This window comes from Melanotaenia boesemani, chromosome 11 (assembly GCF_017639745.1).
Source record: "Melanotaenia boesemani isolate fMelBoe1 chromosome 11, fMelBoe1.pri, whole genome shotgun sequence".
Classification (NCBI taxonomy): domain Eukaryota; kingdom Metazoa; phylum Chordata; class Actinopteri; order Atheriniformes; family Melanotaeniidae; genus Melanotaenia; species Melanotaenia boesemani.
The window spans coordinates 22,623,679-22,642,133 of NC_055692.1; the positions used below are offsets into that span (position 1 = coordinate 22,623,679).

Consider the following 18,455-nt stretch of genomic DNA (forward strand, 5'->3'; position numbering starts at 1 on the left):
TCACTTTCTATAGTTACTCATTCATAAATTGGACTGTGGTTTGGATTCTACAGAATAAGAAGCAGGACTGCAACTACAAGCTCATGGAGCATTTAGACATTCAACAGTGTTGTAGGTTATCATATTGTAAAGCAATATTTTGCATGAAACTTTTAACATGTTAGGAAAAGCTTGTGATCACATGAATATTCATCATTTTACCTGGCAAAGTGCAATACACAACCTCTGCTCATCAAACAGAGCACATGGTGAGAGATTTCAGAAAGAAAAAAGGGAAATAGATTTTATGACATTATATGATAGCTCAGAGAAAACAGATCAAACAAATAAAAAGCCAGCAGAATTTTACATGTAATTAGTCTACACCATCTACGCTGGTTATTAAGAAACTTAGCAACAGCTACAAGATAGGTGTTGCTAAAATGACCCATACCTAGTTGGGGAACAGTAGCGAGTGTGGTGATGAGGACTGCTGATGTTATGTTGACCAAGAAGAACTCCTGCAACTCTGGAGTGTCATCCTGAAAATATGAGAAGCTTTAAATAACACAGTCAAACAAATTTGCATGGAGTAGGTTTAGTTGAGAACGAAAATAAGAACTTATACTGAAAGCTACTTTATATTTAGAAGTTTACATTATATAGCCTCAAGCGCTCCAACGGTAATTAGAAAAAAGTAAAAAAAGAAAAGAAAAATGAACAGTAGTGTGTTAAACACTGTAGTGTCATGTTCTGATAAATGTAAATAAAGAAAAGAGCAAGAAGGACATCCAGTATTTACCTCCAGTATTGTGACTGGGATGCCAACTGAAGTCTGCCCATCTTGAAGGATGACAGAACCAGTGCCAGAGATGAAGTCTAGTCCTGGGTCAGCGAGAGCACCTTCCACCTCAGACAGGTTTTGTAAGGAACCTCTTTTAACCTCATATGATATATTAACTGCCCCTGCATGCAAACATTTAAATATAAGGTCACTTGCAACTTATAGGATTAAAAAACCTAATAAACTGAATAGAATACATTCATTAAAAAAGGATTTTAATTCCTACAAACTTGGCCCACAGACCTGAGGCTCCAAACTCTCTGTTGATGTAGATGTTAATAATTTGGTCCCGTTCCTCTGTGGTCACTCTAAGGGATGATGGGGCAATAGTCAGCAGCCCAAAGGGCTGATCGCTGGTGTCCACAGTAAGCACTGCCTGACTGCCTTGAATATCCAGTGCAGCATGGCCTGTCACCACAACACCTGTGTGGAAGGTGGAGGGAGAATGATTGCTTATGGTTATGGATATTTTGATATAATTCAAGCTTTTTTTTTTTTTTTTTTTACAAATACCTGTTGCTAAGTTAGCTACTAAAAAGAAATTACCAAAAGTTTGTATGTTGGACAATGAAACTCTGTATTCGTCTTTGTTCTCTGGCGTGGCATCATCAAGAAGCTGCAAGACTATAGTATCGTTGAGTTCTCCCTGTAAGAAACAGCACAAATAAATAATTTCAGTTGGGAGATGCAACTTTACAGACACATACCACTTAAATCGAATCTCATTTTGGTAAATTTGAAGCTTATTGGTTACGTTCACTTACTCTCACAGAAAAAGAAACAACAAAAAAATATTTACTCCAAAAATGTCTTCCAAATAGTCTCCATTCTGTGCAATGAATCTACAACAAACTATCAACAATTTATTAACTACCTTAGTAAAGAAGAGTTTCCCTGAAGTTTGAGTGAACGTTCTCTGTGCAAGGGGTCCTTGTAGAGTCCAGTCCACAGTGACATTACCCAGACCTGGAGCTGTTCTCAGCACCAACAAAGAAAGTCTTTCACCTGTAATATGAAATGTGATAAGTTTAGCCAAAACATTTGAAAAGCAAAAATCTATTTGAAGGATTGAAAATTATTTTATGACATGTTTATTGTCACTATTTAAGTAAATTTGTAGTTTTTTTTAAACATGGCCATTTTTAATCACTTTCTCATGTGTGTTTCTAAATTTCTAAATGCCTTCAGAGGATCTTCAATATCTCTAATTGCATGGCGACTTCAACAGCTCATGCATATAAAATTCCCTGATAAGTGCAACCTCAGAGTCCACCTGTTGCTGCATCCTACTGCTACCATGAGTGCTTATCCTTACTAACACATTCATTTATAATTAGGACCCATCTCCAGTGACGGAAGGGTTGTGTTACAGACATTTCTCTTGTTTAAGCGCTGAAATGTTGCTGAAGAATTACAGACTTGGTGTGAGGAATCAAATATCTACTTTATGAAATATGTAAAAACTGAAGTAATTTCTGCAAATACATACACAGGCAATTTTATACAGGCATAGAGACTGGATTCATTACACAGTTAATCTTCATAGAACATAACTGTTTCACATTCAGGAAAAATTTACATAACACTTGAAAACCATAATGTGGGGCTGACAAAGTGTATAAACATGGATAGTGTACACAATGAAGCAACACATGGAGAGGGACTACCCACCTTCCCTGGCAATGACTGAACGTGAGGCTGAATCAAATCCTACTATTCCTGCAACATTATCGTTAGCTAGTATCACTATGGTTACAGTGTCTGAACTGGGCAGAATTCGACTTCCTCCCGCTGTGTTAACAAGACCAATCCTGAGGCTTTCGTTGTCCTCTGGCTCAGAATCATCCCTGATTACTATCTGTATTATCTTCTTAAGATCACCTGATAGCAGAGAGAAAACAAGCTGGTTAGATGCACAAGCTATACTTGATCAATAAGGATACTTTAACAGTGAAATTGTACCAGATAATCATAAATAACAAATACCATCAAAGATTAGAGTTCCTCCAGTCCCAGTGAAGTCAGCATCTGGTGTGGCCTGTCCTCCAACAAATCTCCATTCCACTGTGACAGTGCCCAGATTCCCTCCCCTCCTCTCTATAACTAGTGGCACTATAGCTGTGGGCTCCTCTCGAACTTCAAGATAAAGCCCATCATTGGTGGCGTTGGGACTGAGGCTATAGATCAAAAATATGCCAAAAGCATCTCCATTCATTCCAATAGTGACTGTAGCTTTGTCCGGCTGACCGATTGAAGGTTGGTTCTTCTGTGCCACAGTCAAATTTTCTAGCGCTACCTGATAAAAGGAAAAGAGAGAATAAAATTTTGTTTGTTACAGTTTTCTCTAAATCCAAGTTTAAATCTAAAATGAAATACATGTAAACCTAATTAAGCCACAAATAACAGAGCAATAGAGTATATATAACTGATTATACCTTTAATATCTGTATTGAGAAGCTCTCATCCATTTCAGGGAATTTATCGGTTAAAATTAAGACTGTGAGGTTAGCTGCCCCTGCTCCATCATCCATGAAGGCACTTTGAGCAGTCACAGGGGTGTAATCACTTCCTGCCACAGCCTGGGCACTGAACAGAACATTCGCTGCAGTGACGTTTTTTACATAAGTCAAAACTTGAGATTTAGAGCTCAGCTGGTCAGCCCCTGACGTCACCCATGTGCAGGATGGTGAAGTCACGCCTGATGACAGAGAGAAGGCCTGGCAAGCACGTTCCCTCAGACAAGCTGCAGCACATGCAGTCAAAGGGTCTCTCTGACCGGTGATGTTAACGGTCATAAGGGGGGGGGTGGCTGGAGAGCCTGGCTTTGGAGGGTCATAGTACATCAACAGGTTTTGTTTATCGGTCAGAGCCAAGCCAACAATGTCAATCTCAGAGGTGCTGTATGTGATCTCCAGGCGGCCAAAGTGACCACCTCTAGAATAAAGGCAATGGGTATGATGGAATAAAGAAAACAGGAAAGCAGAGTTTAATGTGAGTTTATACAAAGAAATGATAAAAAGAGAACCATTAAAAAAAAATGATCAAAAGTACCTCCGGCGGACACTGATATTAGCTGTATAAACTCCCTCCAGTGGCTCCTGAACACGATATACAGACTGTTCAAAGTAAACTGTTCCGTATGGGTTGTCATTGGCAGGCACTATTATGTCAACAGACCTATCAGCTCCCAAGTTTCCTCCATTACTGGCACGAGTTAGTTCCACTTTAATAATCTGAAAAACAAAGACTGAGTGTAACATTTATTACAACTAAAAAAATTCAAAGGTTATTAAAACATTTAAAAGGATATGTCATTTTCCATAATTTCACATCAACATTTTCACCCTTTGTCTTCTCACCTCAGTAATTTCAGGCACATCATCAGCTAAAATCTCCAATCTGAGTGTCTTCATGGTCTCTCCAGGAGCAAATTTCACCTCTCCTGATGTAGGTCTGATGTCTCCCTCGGCTAGTTTGCCATTAACAGTCGCCTGCCATTGGACTGCCACTGTGCCAATTGTACCAGCATTACGCACAATAGGCAATGTGACCTCAACAGAGTTGGATCCAGGCTCCTCTACTGTAATAGGAAGAGCCTGAAAGACTAGGCAGACATATAATGAAGAGAAGAATTCAATAAAGAAGTAATAGTCAAAATTACTATAGAAAGCTTAAACAAGGTCCTGATAATGCCTACTAACCGAAGGCACCAAAAGGGTCATCAGAAGGCAGTATGGTTATGATGGCACGTGTGAGGTCTCCCAGGAGAGCTCCTCCGGTCGTTTGGTTGATTAGCTCGATCATAAAGGTCTCCTCCAGCTCAGGGACCACGTCATTGATAACATAGATGGGTACAGATTTACTGGACTCCCCCTCTAAGAGGACCACATCAGTCGAGGCTACACTGTAATCTTCACCTATAAGATGCCAGACACATGTTGGATGGTTCCAGCCTCTTCACGCACCAATCACAGAGAAATATTTTCAGATTGCAATTTTCATGCTCCGTGTCTTCAGAACTTACTGACTCTGGCGGTCAAAGGCACAGCTCTGAACTTGACAGATACATCGGCAAAAATTCCCCCAACACGCGTGACATTTATTATAGGCCCAACGTAGTGTTCAGCTACACTGACAGCAGAAGCCGACAGCTGAAGGATGCCAAAAGCATCATCGCTGGCTTCCACAATCACCTGGGCTACAGTGTCCATGCTGGGGCCCAGAGAGGGGGAATTTGAGACTGAAAGGAAAATCAAGGGAATATTTTATGAGTTCAGGGTGGTAAAGTTGAGATATATGTTATTTTACATCCCAGATGATTTTGCTAAACTAAAATCTCTAACCTGATGGGTGTTAGTAACTTACTGAGTCGCTTTTGCTCTCCTCGGATGAGTTGAACACTGATCAACTTCACAAACACTGACTCATCTCTTTCTGGGTCCTCATCATCCAGCACTCTAAGACTAATATTTGCTACACTCTGATTGGCCAAAAACACAACCGAGTCGAGAAGGGAAACAAAATCCCGCCCTTCGGTGGCTCGCCCCACTCCAGGGGTCCTGTAAGGCTCTGGATCGGCCTCATTCAGTGTCCCATACACAACTTGGACCTACATGAATTAAAATTAGAAAATATTATACACATGTGGGCATCTTGGTCAAACTATTTATTTAAATAAAAATTAATTATTAGTGGTTTTCATTATCACATTTTCTCTGAAGTCTAAATCCACTGTAGCTGGACATACCTGACCCATTAGGCCTCTCTGTCGCAGAATGGTAAGGGAGGCAGTTGCATCAGATTCAGGAAGTCGAACAGACTTCGTTGCATTGGAAAATACAAAAACACCATAAGGATCATCACTGGCGAGCACAGTCAGAGAAGCGGATGTATTGTTTCCCAGACGACCGTGTGACACGTTAACCAAGGACACAGTGAAACTCTTGTCCAACTCAGGAATGTCATCTTGGGCCACACTGATGATGACGTTCTTGGACCTCTGTCCTACACCAAAGGTGATATTCCCAAACCTGCTGAGGAGCTGTCTCTCCGAGCTGGGATCAGCTTCCCAGTAAACAGTTACGTTGGAGAGGTCACCAAAAGAACGATCAACCTGTGGTAGGAGCAAAGAAAACTTAGCACAATAATCGAAAACCACTTGCTATTTCTTAATTTTCAAACTGTGTACTTCACTGACCTGCAAAATCACATGGTCATGTCCATCCTCAGGTTCTGTCCCGTTAACAGACAGAGACTGAGGGCTGAACTGAAACACTCCATGGGCATCATCAGATGCAGCGATGACGACTGTGATGCGAGATGCAACTCCTAAGCTGGCTGCACAGAAAAATAAAAAAGTGTGTCACTGTTTGGTTGCATAGAGTTGAGTTTACGTTAAAAGAAAACTAAAAGAATAAAAACTATCCGTTGGTTAGAGAACAGGAAGTAAATGAGGGATCATGTTTTATTATTTTGGATTTGAGAGAAGTAGTTGAATAATTACACAAATCTTAAGTTAATGAAGTGGAGTAATAATCTAGTGATTTACATGGCAGCATCTTATATACTGTATGGATATTGTGTATTATGTATATATTATGTAGTATCTGCAATCCAAACTTTGAGTAAAATACTACGGCATCTGACTTTTCACGTCATGTGCTTCCCTCATTCAGGCCTGTGAAAGGCTATTTGCTTTTCCCATGCCAATCCCTTGAATACCTCTCACTAGGGTCACAGCTTAGTGTAAATACACACACAAATGCACATGTGGATGCACACACACACGCATCTAAAGATGAGTGGGTGTATATATGCTTCAAAGAGCAAGTCTGAAGATGAAGGAATGGAGAAAAGCCACAGCTTGGGGAGTAAAGCAGGGGCATGCTTACCATGGTGAAGATAGGACGGAGGGAGGAAGTCATAGTCACTCTCTCCACTACCACTTCCTTCACTACGCAGAAAATGATCCACTGATGGATCACACATGAGGATCACAGGGGTGTCAAACCAGTTTAGAATCACACCAGAATAGAGGTCAAAAGGCAAATGCGAAGGAGTGTTGGTAGGTAGCACACATGTAGGCACAGGGAAACACACAGAGGGACCACACACAAAACACACAAAAGCAGTGGGGCAGAATACATAATCAGATTTTTTTTTTTAAGTAAAATTTACTGACAAAAACACACATCTTATTGTGGCACACTAATTGCAATGCTCAAAATACAATATATCAGTACTTAATTTAAACTTAGACTTGTCTCACCTCCACCATCAGCACTGTACAGCTCCACTCTAAAAATCTTGTCCAACTCAGGGACAGGATTATCTACAAGGGTCACATTGATGAACTTTAATCGCTCTCCTGGAAGAAAGTCCAAAATTCCCTCTGAATCCTGACAGCGGGATACAGAAACCAAGGGAAGAATAATAAATACATTTTTTTTATCACTGGCTTGTTTATTAGTATATCATGCATGAAACAGTAAGAAGACAAGGGTGTAAACTAACCTTGTAGTCTTCAGGGCTGGATGCTGTAAAGGGGGTTGTCCTGTATCCTACCATGATCCTCCCTAAAAGACCTTGGGCCCTGGCCACAAGTAGACGGATCTGTCCATCTTCTTCATTAACAGTGATGCTTGCAGGTTCTAATGATGGAGAGATCATACCTTCCTTTGGAGGGCTGGGCTGAAACTGCAGCAGGCCTATTTTAAGAAAGGGTGTGTGTGTGTTTGGAGATGGTAATAAGGAAGAATGTAAAGAGAAGGAAGGAAAGCAAGGAGTGAGAACAATGAACATTTAAAGTAATATTTTACAGAACAATACGTCCATTCTAAAAAAAATAATCTTATAAATTCAAATGGTTTATGCAGCATCATGGTATGTACAACAATGCTGGTTTTTGGGAGTGAATACCATATGGATGGTCACTAGCTGTTACAGTGACAGTGTTAATAGAGTTATTGGGGTCGATGCTTGCTCCACTGGTGGGGGTGGAACCTGGCTTCCCATCACCAGACTCTGCTGACACCAGCGCAACCTGAAAGGACTCTGCAAGCTCTGGGAGATTATCGTCAAGCACCAGCAGGTTCAGGACCTAAGAAAAAAAAAAGGTTGCCCAGCATCAGTTTCTTTTTCTATACCATGCTATAATCTTAACAAATAGTCCAACTTCTATCTAAGGCTGACTAAAATAACAAATTATTTCACAGTTTGTATTTTGAAGAAAAAAAATGTGGCAAATGGTCACATTAGTGTTACATTAGCCTGCTGCAGGCAGTAGGAACAGGATCCTGCAAACACCTGTTGCAATATACCAAAAACCTGCATTCAACCAACCACTAGAAGGCGCTGTTTAACAAGAAATATTACAACTGACTGACTGACAAAGTAATGTTCAAGGAGACAATAAAAATGTATTTAAAATAAGTAAATACATTATTTTCTTAACATTCTGCATGCTTTGTTACCATGGATAAAGTCTAATCAGACGGGCTGATTAGAGCCTCACACACCTCAGAGCGCTGTCCCGGCATGAACCGCACAGCTCCAGATGCATTGACAAAATCTTGATGAGCTGGACTGTCACTGTCCAGTTGGGTAACAGTGTAGTTTACAGAGACATGATCCAGAGATCCCCGCATACGCTCAATCACACAAGAGATTGTGGAGCCCTCTTCAGTGGTCTATTGAGACATAGGGATGAATAAAAACATCAGTTGATGCAGAGGCAATGGAGGACATGATCAATACAAAATAGACCTTAACATAGTTACTTACTGCAGTTACTTGTTAGAATTAACTGAGTTACCTGTGCATTAATATTGTGATTTAGGGAGTGCTTGGCAACCCACATGCCTTTATGTTTTTATCCCCAAAGGATCTAATATAATGGAGATCCTCTGGTTCTGAAGGAATGCCATCCACAGCTCTGCCATCTGCTGTGTTGATGGAAACAAGCAAGGTCTCTTATTTCCAGTGAAGAAAATCCAGATCTGCTTCCATAGGAATGCCCCACAGACATACCTACTGCTGCCTGACCAGCTGTCATTCTACCTGAGACGGTCCAGTATGAGATCCCACTCATTCAATCTAACTAAGAAGAGAGAGCATGCTCTCCCTGCAGCCAAGCATGCAGAGTGATAAAATATGCAGCAGGACAGGGACTTCTGTTTCTATGCATATCTTTACTGGTTACACACAGAGTGATGACACAAATTCTAATACTTTATTGTCATGATCATAAAGGTGTGTGCTTATTTAAAGATAGTTCACTTATTAACCAGACTTGTGGTGGAATTAGTATGTCTCAAGTATTCAACATTTATAGTTCTAGACTTAATAGCAATTTAGTTCATATTTTTTCTCATCAGTTTAAACACATGTCTTATATATAAATATATATATATATATATATATATAGTGTGTGTGTGTGTGTGTATTGTTTTATTTTTAACAGAAAAGGCAAATTAAGTTTGAAATAAAATGCAGTTTGGAAAACTTGAAAGACTCTGAAAACCAATTTTCAGCATTGTAAATACTCTGCACTTACATCAGGTATGCAGGCACCGGTGAATCTAAAAAGCCCATTGGCATTGTCACTCTTCATGACTCGCAAAACAGCAGTGGGTCTGGGAACGGGAAGGCGTGCTCCACCTCGCACTGCCACCAACTGCAGAAAAAACACCTCTTCTCCTTCTTCCTCTTCATCATCCTTGACCTCCACTACGAATGATTTCTGCCTCTCATCCTGCCGGTACCGTAGGTAACCTGAGATGTTCCGCAGGTCGGCTTTTGCAGGCTGGGCATGGAGCTCGTTGATGTGGCTGCGGTTTAGCTTAGTGTGATACAATCGGACATCCTGGAGGAGACCAGTGTAGCGCTGTTCACCATGAAGATCTGACCCAATAAACAATGAAGCAGGTCCTAAAAGAGATAAGACAAAGGAAATCTGAATAATTGCACATTGTTTTGTATCATTTTCATAATTTGGACAACAAATAGGCAAAATATTATGCCGCTTGCAAGCTGTAGAAGAAAAAAAAGGTTTAAATACAGAAAGAAAACAAATATGAACCAATACATTGATGATCTGACAATATGCCATAAACACTGATCAGTTAAGCTAAAACACTGTTAAAATGTCAATCTAAAACATTTTTATGCTGCTGGACAATGTTACACTGATTGTTTCATGCTTTAAAAGTTACATATTGATGAATAACCACATGTTTATTTGATTTAAGTAACCCCTGAGATTACATAGATTCTTTAAATAAATTTAAAATACAAGCTTGTCTCTGCCTAATTATGCTGAAACCATAGCAAATGAGTATTAATGGTAGAAATTTCACAGTTTTTAGACTTTTGTGCTGATGTTCCAGTAGCATAACAGGGGTCATATTAGCCGGGTTTTATTAATAGTGGACCTAATTTGGATGCTTTGTTTGAAAAGTACTGGGACCACAAACAGAATCTTGATTAAGGCCACCAGATGCGTAGGTCCAGCTCCCTCTCATTACTCATTTATACTCTTACACCTCTCACGCCTATCACTTTCTGTACTTGTACAAAAAGTGACAAATGCAGGAAATCTGCCAGTGAGCATGCACAAAGCCCTGACACAAAGCAGTCCATCTGTGACATGAGTTTCCAGTAGAAAACAATACCACGTCTGATTTTAATGTATAAATGTACTATGACTGGAGTTAGCAAGCTTTTGGTCAAATACAAGCTACTGTCTGCATTAATTACTGAGAACATGAAGAAAAGAAGATGCCGACTGATCTCCTTCAGCAGTAACAATGTCCTCAGGCTGTGCAGCTACTCAAGCATTGCAGAATCCCAGTTGTGCGGAACAAAGAAGTAACAACTGAGATGTGGGTGTTTGTAAAGGTCCACATGCATTTAAACACTAGAACTTCTTTAATTACATGAACAGTAAAAGAAAACTTTTAAGCCACTGCTATAGTTTTGGTCACTGGAAAACATTTTGACATTGAAGAAATAATGAGATTAAATAGTAGGTAACAATAGTTAAAATTGAACATTTTAACTATTAGTCAAGCTACAATCACCTCTCAGGATTCATTAAGAACCCTCCAGAGATTTCAGCCTCTCTCTCTGTTATACTTCAACCTTTCCAACAGCTTGGATACTGAAATTGAATTTATTTTTCTTTCTTTATTTTATTTTTTATTTTATTAAAAAAAAAATTTTTTCCCAAAAAAATGTATCCTCTTCACAAAATAAGTCTTTTTTTCTTTTTTTTTAAGCAATGCAAATAGGTAACCAAAATGAGCCACAGATGCATGTGTATGAAAAATAGTTCACAAAAAGTACCTTCTAGGTGACAGTAAGGAACACAAATCTCCTTGAATTATAAGAAAAGCATGGTATGGAAGGAACATTTCCAGAGTCCGTCAACAAATACGACATCTAAACATTTTTTTAACATGTTTAACATGTTTGTGTGATGTTTGTGGTATTGACCAGCTTATGTAATACCATAAAATGAACAGGTTATGGAGCACAAGATAATGTTTAGAGTGACTTACCCTCTTCAGACATGGAACAGGATTATGATGTGCCATAAAATACAGATTATAGAACATTAAGCTTGTTTTAAAAAAATAAGGCACAGTGGTATTTAAAAAAAATGTAAATGTTCTGTAATGCAACTCACCATCATTGATGCCTTCTCCTTTGATGCTCCTCAGGCTTCCAGGTATAGAGGTCCCATCCAAGAAGAACTCAATAATCCCATCATCAACTGTAATGATGACTTGTAGCCACATATTTTCCTCCACAAACTTCTCAGTTGTGGCCCGGGCCACTTGGGTGTTATTTGAACCTGTTACCGTATAGTACAGCATCACTGTAACATGTGACTCATTGGTGTGGACCTTCACTCCATAATACAAGCTCTCATTTTTGTTTCCTTTGGACACTATGAAGCCATCAGTGTTTGGTCTGGGCATCAGCCAAGCAGAGAAGGTGAAATTGCCAACAGCAGCAGGTGCATCTTCAGGGGAGATGGTTCCATAAGCTCCAGGATGCCCAGAGAAAAACCAAGTGTCTGTGGCTGAGTGATGTCTTCTAGCATGAGGCCTGAGCTCAACAGCATCTGGGAAAGAAGCTAGAAGCAGCAGGTCATCCATGAGAGGAAGACCCTGTGGGAAACGTCCAGACACAATTTCCCAGGAAACGCGCACGTCACCAAAAGTGCCCTGCTGTCGGAGAATGGTGAAGGAAATGACATTAGCCATATCCTCAACTGAAAGGACATCTTCAGCAACTTCTTGGTCCAGGTTGATGTCAGCAATGGCAAAGACCCCAAATGGGTCATCGTTGAAAGGGATGAGAACTGAAGTGTTCAGAGAAGTTGAGGCTAGTCGTCCACCCTCCCCCGGGTAACCCCCTTAAAGAAAAAATAAACAAAGGAATTTTTTTATTATCTATAAATATGTTAAAAAGTTAAAAACTCAAATACACTTTTACAAATACTTTCAATTTTACATTTTAACATTATGTCTCAGATCTGTAAAATCTAACGATTTCATTCTTGAACTTACCTGAGATATTTACCAGACTGAGGACAAAGAACTCATTGAACTCTGGGAGTTTATCTGAAATGGCCTCCAGGACAATTGGCTTGGTCACTTCTCCTGTAGTGAAGGTGATGGACCCAGATGTGTTTTTAAACTCCTGGTTTTCTTCAAGAGGAGTCACTGAGTCATTCGCAAACAGTTGCCAGAACACTGTTACATTACCAAAATGTCCCCTTGCTCGAAGTACACTAAAATAAAAAGAAAGAAAAAAATATCTAGCAAAAGCATACAAATGAAGTAAAACATGTCAAGTTCAAGTAGTAATTTCAATTAACAATCCATGTAAAGCACAGATAAGAAGGTATTTGCATAAAACTTCATTAAAGAGTTTTAAAACTTGTTTTGCATAAAGAAACATGCTGAAGACCTATTTCTTACTAAAAATTGTTGGTCTTGCCCTCCTCGACAGCTTTTTCAATAGATTCCAAAGAGAAAATTCCATTGGCATCATCATTGGCTTCAATCACCACAGTAGCAGTGTCTGCTCCATACACAACAGCATCGCCTGTGTGCATCATAACATCAGAGTAGATCAGATTCTGAGGTGATGCAGTGTGAATCCAACAGACAGACCAACATGTATACATACAAACAGAGAGACGAAGCTAAAACTATTATAAACTGCACGGACCATATTTTTATTGTCATGCTAAATTGCATGTACTAGAGATGGGTTGTCTTATTAACACAGGATGTAATATGTCCAAAATATAAAAGTGTCTTGAAGAAAAAGCTTGAAAACAACTGTATTTTCACTTTTGTGAAGCTCCTGCACCACTTCAAGTTTCCAGACAAGTACACAGAATTAGCCATGCGAATCTGCTCATAATTAAGTAGGAACAGTAAAAAAAAAAAAAAAAAAGTCCTTAGCCATAATATGAGTTTGGGTTACTTTAAACAACAGTGTTACTGACTTTTAACAAAATAACTGCCAGAAAAGTTCGCCGTCATAAACCAGAGGTGTAATCTACTGCATTCTAGCTCATTCAGTAAACAGACGGGGGTCAGTGGCGTTGTCACTCTTTGTGTATTCAAATGTCTGGAGTCTGGTAATTAAAGCATCCTGCTGATCTTTCACTGTGACGCATGAAACATGACACAGAGGTTATGGGAGCTTTCAGTGTTATGACAGTTTTAAAAACCCTAAGCATCTCTTGTCTATTTCTGGTTTTGACCCTAACCTGGTCTTTGTTCATTTTGTGTCTTCGGATTGCTGGAATTTTGTTTGATGAATATACTATCTTTATGGTTTGACCTATGCTTATCCATCAAAGAATTTCAGACTTTTTGTTGTCTCTGGTGAGCTGCTTGTAGGTCAACCCCATCTGACTTGCGGCACATCCCACCTTCAACTCTGTGTCTTGTTGAAACAGAAGCTCACCTGTGGCGTTGTAGAGAACAATGTAGAAAGGTTCATCAGTCTCTGGTACATCATCATTTTCAATGGCCACAGAGATGTTCTTCATCCATTCACCAATGCCGTACACCAACAGCGTGCGATTGGTCAGTACAGTGAGGTCATTTGGCGATGCACCTCGGTACTCTACTCGATACATCACTGTTGCCACAAAGTCAGCTCGCCCTGCCCTCAGAACAGTAAAGTTGGCAACCCCTCCTTCATGAACACGCACAAAAACAGGCTCTGAGGTGAATGTAAGATGTTGCAGAAGAGATGACAGACAAGAGAAAAAAATTAAATAAACATTTATGCCATTATATAGAAATAGTTTACAAAAGCTCCTTCATTGCACATTAAGTTCTTTACCAGAAAAATAAATAGGGTCATCATTCTTATTGATCCATAAACCGGCACTGAGTATGTTTCCCAGTCTTGCTCCACCTGTAGCATTTATCAGTGTGATGGTGAAATTCTCTGTATCTTCTGGTATCTAAAATTACAAATACAAAAGCAAAAATAACCAGTTACAACATTGATCAAACAGGAAAATGTAACTGCTGACTGCAATAATTTGCAAGGTAAAATTTTACCTCATCAGGTACAGAGAAGACAGTGAGGTTTTTCACGTATTCTCCTTCTTTGAAGGTGATGTTTCCCTGGAGGGGGCTGACATCCCCAGACAGGGCTGGCTCCAAGATCCACAAAACTGACACTTCTTTAAAGTGTCCTCTGTTCCTTACAACAGGGTACACAGCTGAAGGAGAAGTAAAACACACAATCTTATTTAGATCTCTCAAAGCTGGGACTACAATCTTGATAAAGAGAAACAATAATGTATTTTTGTGTTTCATACAGCTTTTTGGGTAAGGTATTTATAGTATGCTTCACAGGCTGATCAAAGCACTTATTAACAAGTTCATAAGTACTTCTGCATAGGCACTTTTGGGGGTTTTACTGACATGCACATGAGCGTCATCTTGTTCATACTGATTGTACTTGATGTGGGAAAGTATCACTTTTATTTCAAGTACCCTGATACAGCGTGTCGCCAAGGCTCTCATTGATGGTCACACTCAGTCCCAACTGGATGAATTCAATAACACCAAAAGGGTCGTCGTTCTGCCTCACGGTGATGTTGACCTCCCTATGGTTCCCTAGACGACTGGGTGGAGTGCTGTGGCTACTAAGTATCACAGAGAAAGTCTCGTCCAGCTGTAGCCACACACAAACACACACAAGCACAGACAGTTTCACTCACAAAATCCCTCCCTCGTTAACTAAGAAGATTTTAATACAAGGAAGGTAGATGGACTTGTGTAGTGAAAGAAGCTGGGAAGCCACAAAATGTTGACAAGTATAAACATTAATTAAATTAGAGAGAATAAATAAATTAGAGAGAACAAACAAACAAACAAACAAACAAATAAATAAATAAACCATGTTCTTACCTCAGGAACCCCATCAGGCCTGGCCACCAGTGCCACCACCACCTCACTCTCACCAGGTTTAAACTCCAGAATACCTGTAGCACCATAAAATTCAGTGCTGCCGGAAGGCACGACAGAATATCGTACCAGCTGTTTCAGAAGCTGTCCCTGAGCTCTGACCACGTGCAGTTCCACTGCCTCACCCTCCTACGTTTAAAATGCAAAGATTTAAAGAGATGAGAGGAAGAGAAGTGAGAAGATGACGGTCTGTTTGTCTTTGTCATTATTTCAGCCTATGAGAAAAAAAATCACACAACAACACAACATTTGGGGATAAATACAGTAAACTCTGATACTGAACTTGTTTTGAAATCTAAAAAAAGGATGATGTCACACTCTTATGCTGAGACCTCAAGGGTGTAAGCTAAACACTATTTTTATATATTTTTTTCTTTGACTGCAGTATTAAACTTTGACTTACATTGATAAACCATGGACCTCTGGAGACCTGGGAGAACTCAAACACCCCTCCAGGGTCATCGTTCTCCATGATGATTATCTCTCTGCTGGTGAAGCCAGATTTCAGGATCTGATTCTCAACATTACTCCTATGACCCAAATTCACACACAGAAATGTAGACATGAGTAATTACACAGTAATAAGTCATCGTAGCGCGTTACTATGACTAAATCACAGCAGACGATGTGGTGGAAAAAAAAAGTTATTTAATAAAATATATGTCACTCCACTGCGGTGCTGCTTTAATGAAAGCATGTAAGGCATACATATATACATCAGCTTCATGGTGCAACTGATGATGGCTCTGATATAGTAGTTTTAGTTAGAAACTTTTGCTTTAGTTAAAAGTTGTCAAACCCTACAACATTAAAAAATAATAACAAAAGCTAAAGAGCTCAATTTGAACTTCTCAATGCATTCCTTGTATTATCCTACACACATTCATTATTAACTCCATATGCTGAACTCCTGCTGTTTAAACTACTTTTAATAACAATGTCAATCAACTGCGGGTCTGAATCTTTACAACTCCACAGGGGTGTATATATGTGTGTATGCTGAGAAAATTGTAGCCAAGCAAGCATATTATAATAGGCATTACAAAGACATGACATACAAAGAAGACCGGAGCACTCCAAAACAGTCACAGCCAAATCGCTGCATGCATACAAACAACAACATCTTTAAAAGGCTACATAATCAAGGCTGTTTAATTTGAGGCAAAAACACATAAGAAGATTCTCTATTTAGCCCCAAAAAACACTCTTTTTGATCCAGCTTTTTTCACACCATTGCAGAATCCCCCACCCAATCCTTGTCCCCTCATCCCCACATTGACCAAAGACCCCAGAAATTCTGAAGTAGGCCCTTCTCTGAAAAACAAAGACCTGATTCAAGCCACACAAAAGGCCCAGGTTCACTCCACTCTCCACTTACCCAAAGTACACTATAAAGCGTGCAGTCTCCACCCTGCAGGGGACGAGTGGGAGGAAGAAAAAGCCACCATTCTCATCAAAACATGAACAAACAGATGAACCAGTCCTCTACATTCACATGTGCAAGTTTCATAAGTACACCAAAAGAGGTGCATCTGTCCAATGCAGCCCATCTGATGTAACTTGGCTCAAAAACATGCAGCCCAAACAAAATGCTGTATAACACCTATATGTCAAGTATGCCTTGATGATGAGGAACCATAATGAATTTTACACTGATAAAGCTGAGCAATTATAACTTGTCCCCACCTGTCTAGAGTGAGCAGTAAGGTCTCATTGACTTCGGGGATATTGTCAGCCATGACGGTAAGATTGATGAAGGCATCACTCTGCCCTGATCGAAAAACAACAGAGCCATTTAATGGCTTCAGGTCGTTAGCAGTCACATCCTTACGATTGGCCCCAATTGGCTGAAGGCTCCAGAACACCACAGCCTGGCCATCTGTCCCATCACGTCGCAGAGGAAGACTCACCTGCACCAAACATCACAACACACACAATACTCAATTTCTGAAGACATATTAGAGGTGGCAGCTTTAACTGTAGTTTAAAGACAAGTATTACAAAACTACTAGTGTTTGCAATACATATACTTCCAGAAGTCATATCTTACCACGCTGGTATCACTGTCCTCTGGTTCATAAAGAACCACTGTGGTGTTACTTGTAAACCCAATTTCTCCATTAGCAATGTCAGGGGTGATGGTCAAAGTCAAGTTTAGAGGTCCCCCAAACCTTGGGCTGTTTGGTGGAATTAATGGACTGATATCCACCAACTCCAGAGAATTCAGCTAGAAAAAATAGAGGAGACAACTCAATTTAGAAAAACCTCGAACAGGCTAATAAGCTGATACATGTTCACGAGGGCGAGTAGGTTTCTGTTATGCCATGTTTTATTGACTGCTCTCTTCACATATGTGTGTGTGTATGTGTTAAGTATTGAGACTGAAAGTGTGTGATGTAATTGTAGCTCTATAGATTGTCAAGAGTGCTTTTCTACTATGTTCTGCCCACTTTAAGTGCAAGCTGATGTTTGTTTGGACAGTTGAAAAATCCCATAGAACCATGCCAGACCTGAGTGCCAATGTCAAACCATTCACACATGTAAATGAGGTACTTAAAGTTTGGATAGCACTCATTTAGATAGAGGTGCAAACACAAACAAAAGGAATGCAATTTTAGATGTGAAAGCGAAATATTAATGTTAAATTAGATTTCCAATAATCATATAATGACAAAAGAGGGATTATTACCTGTACTAAGAAGTGAGCTCCATTCTGCAGAAAAGCATCATTCCTGATAGGCAAAATGACATGGACCATCCGCTGACGGGAAAACAACACATTAATAGTCCTGCTAACGTTCAGAACCTGATCCCGGGCCAAGGCTGGGTCTATGGGGCCTGCGGGAATGTAGAGGGCGGTAAGGGTCATAGACACATTACCCAGTGTACCACCATCTCTCACAAAATTTAGAGACAGGAATCGGCCTTCGGGTTGACTCTGGATGCTTTGCTCTTTGACTGGGTCAAACCGAAAAAGCCCATAGACATCATCACTGTCCTGGATGTAGAACACCACCTTGGGGAAGATTGGACAGGAGTAGGAATAAAAGAGAGGAATAAGAGTAAGACATTATTAATGTTATATTTTGACATATAAATGAATAAATTATCAAAAG

The 18,455-nt window shown here is 39.8% G+C and overlaps 1 protein-coding gene across 1 annotated transcript in view; it reads right to left on the reverse strand.

Annotated features, from left to right (window-relative positions):
• Positions 1-18,455, reverse strand: part of adgrv1 (adhesion G protein-coupled receptor V1) — an 84,920-nt gene that overhangs the window by 59,571 nt on the left and 6,894 nt on the right. Inside the window, exons 9-42 of the mRNA XM_042000315.1 lie at positions 18,029-18,355; positions 17,390-17,566; positions 17,026-17,249; positions 15,743-15,869; positions 15,283-15,468; positions 14,866-15,046; positions 14,425-14,588; positions 14,201-14,324; positions 13,817-14,077; positions 12,814-12,940; positions 12,400-12,623; positions 11,511-12,245; positions 9,378-9,751; positions 8,341-8,511; positions 7,742-7,922; positions 7,337-7,530; positions 7,092-7,221; positions 6,715-6,795; positions 6,021-6,160; positions 5,571-5,936; positions 5,189-5,432; positions 4,848-5,063; positions 4,525-4,740; positions 4,183-4,427; positions 3,875-4,056; positions 3,259-3,757; positions 2,810-3,119; positions 2,495-2,704; positions 1,698-1,828; positions 1,370-1,469; positions 1,067-1,246; positions 782-945; positions 434-521; positions 202-225 (exon numbers count right to left, since the gene is read on the reverse strand). Coding sequence (XP_041856249.1) covers positions 202-225; positions 434-521; positions 782-945; positions 1,067-1,246; positions 1,370-1,469; positions 1,698-1,828; positions 2,495-2,704; positions 2,810-3,119; positions 3,259-3,757; positions 3,875-4,056; positions 4,183-4,427; positions 4,525-4,740; positions 4,848-5,063; positions 5,189-5,432; positions 5,571-5,936; positions 6,021-6,160; positions 6,715-6,795; positions 7,092-7,221; positions 7,337-7,530; positions 7,742-7,922; positions 8,341-8,511; positions 9,378-9,751; positions 11,511-12,245; positions 12,400-12,623; positions 12,814-12,940; positions 13,817-14,077; positions 14,201-14,324; positions 14,425-14,588; positions 14,866-15,046; positions 15,283-15,468; positions 15,743-15,869; positions 17,026-17,249; positions 17,390-17,566; positions 18,029-18,355 — 7,303 coding nt within the window. The remainder of the gene's footprint in view (positions 1-201; positions 226-433; positions 522-781; positions 946-1,066; positions 1,247-1,369; positions 1,470-1,697; positions 1,829-2,494; positions 2,705-2,809; positions 3,120-3,258; positions 3,758-3,874; positions 4,057-4,182; positions 4,428-4,524; positions 4,741-4,847; positions 5,064-5,188; positions 5,433-5,570; positions 5,937-6,020; positions 6,161-6,714; positions 6,796-7,091; positions 7,222-7,336; positions 7,531-7,741; positions 7,923-8,340; positions 8,512-9,377; positions 9,752-11,510; positions 12,246-12,399; positions 12,624-12,813; positions 12,941-13,816; positions 14,078-14,200; positions 14,325-14,424; positions 14,589-14,865; positions 15,047-15,282; positions 15,469-15,742; positions 15,870-17,025; positions 17,250-17,389; positions 17,567-18,028; positions 18,356-18,455) is intronic.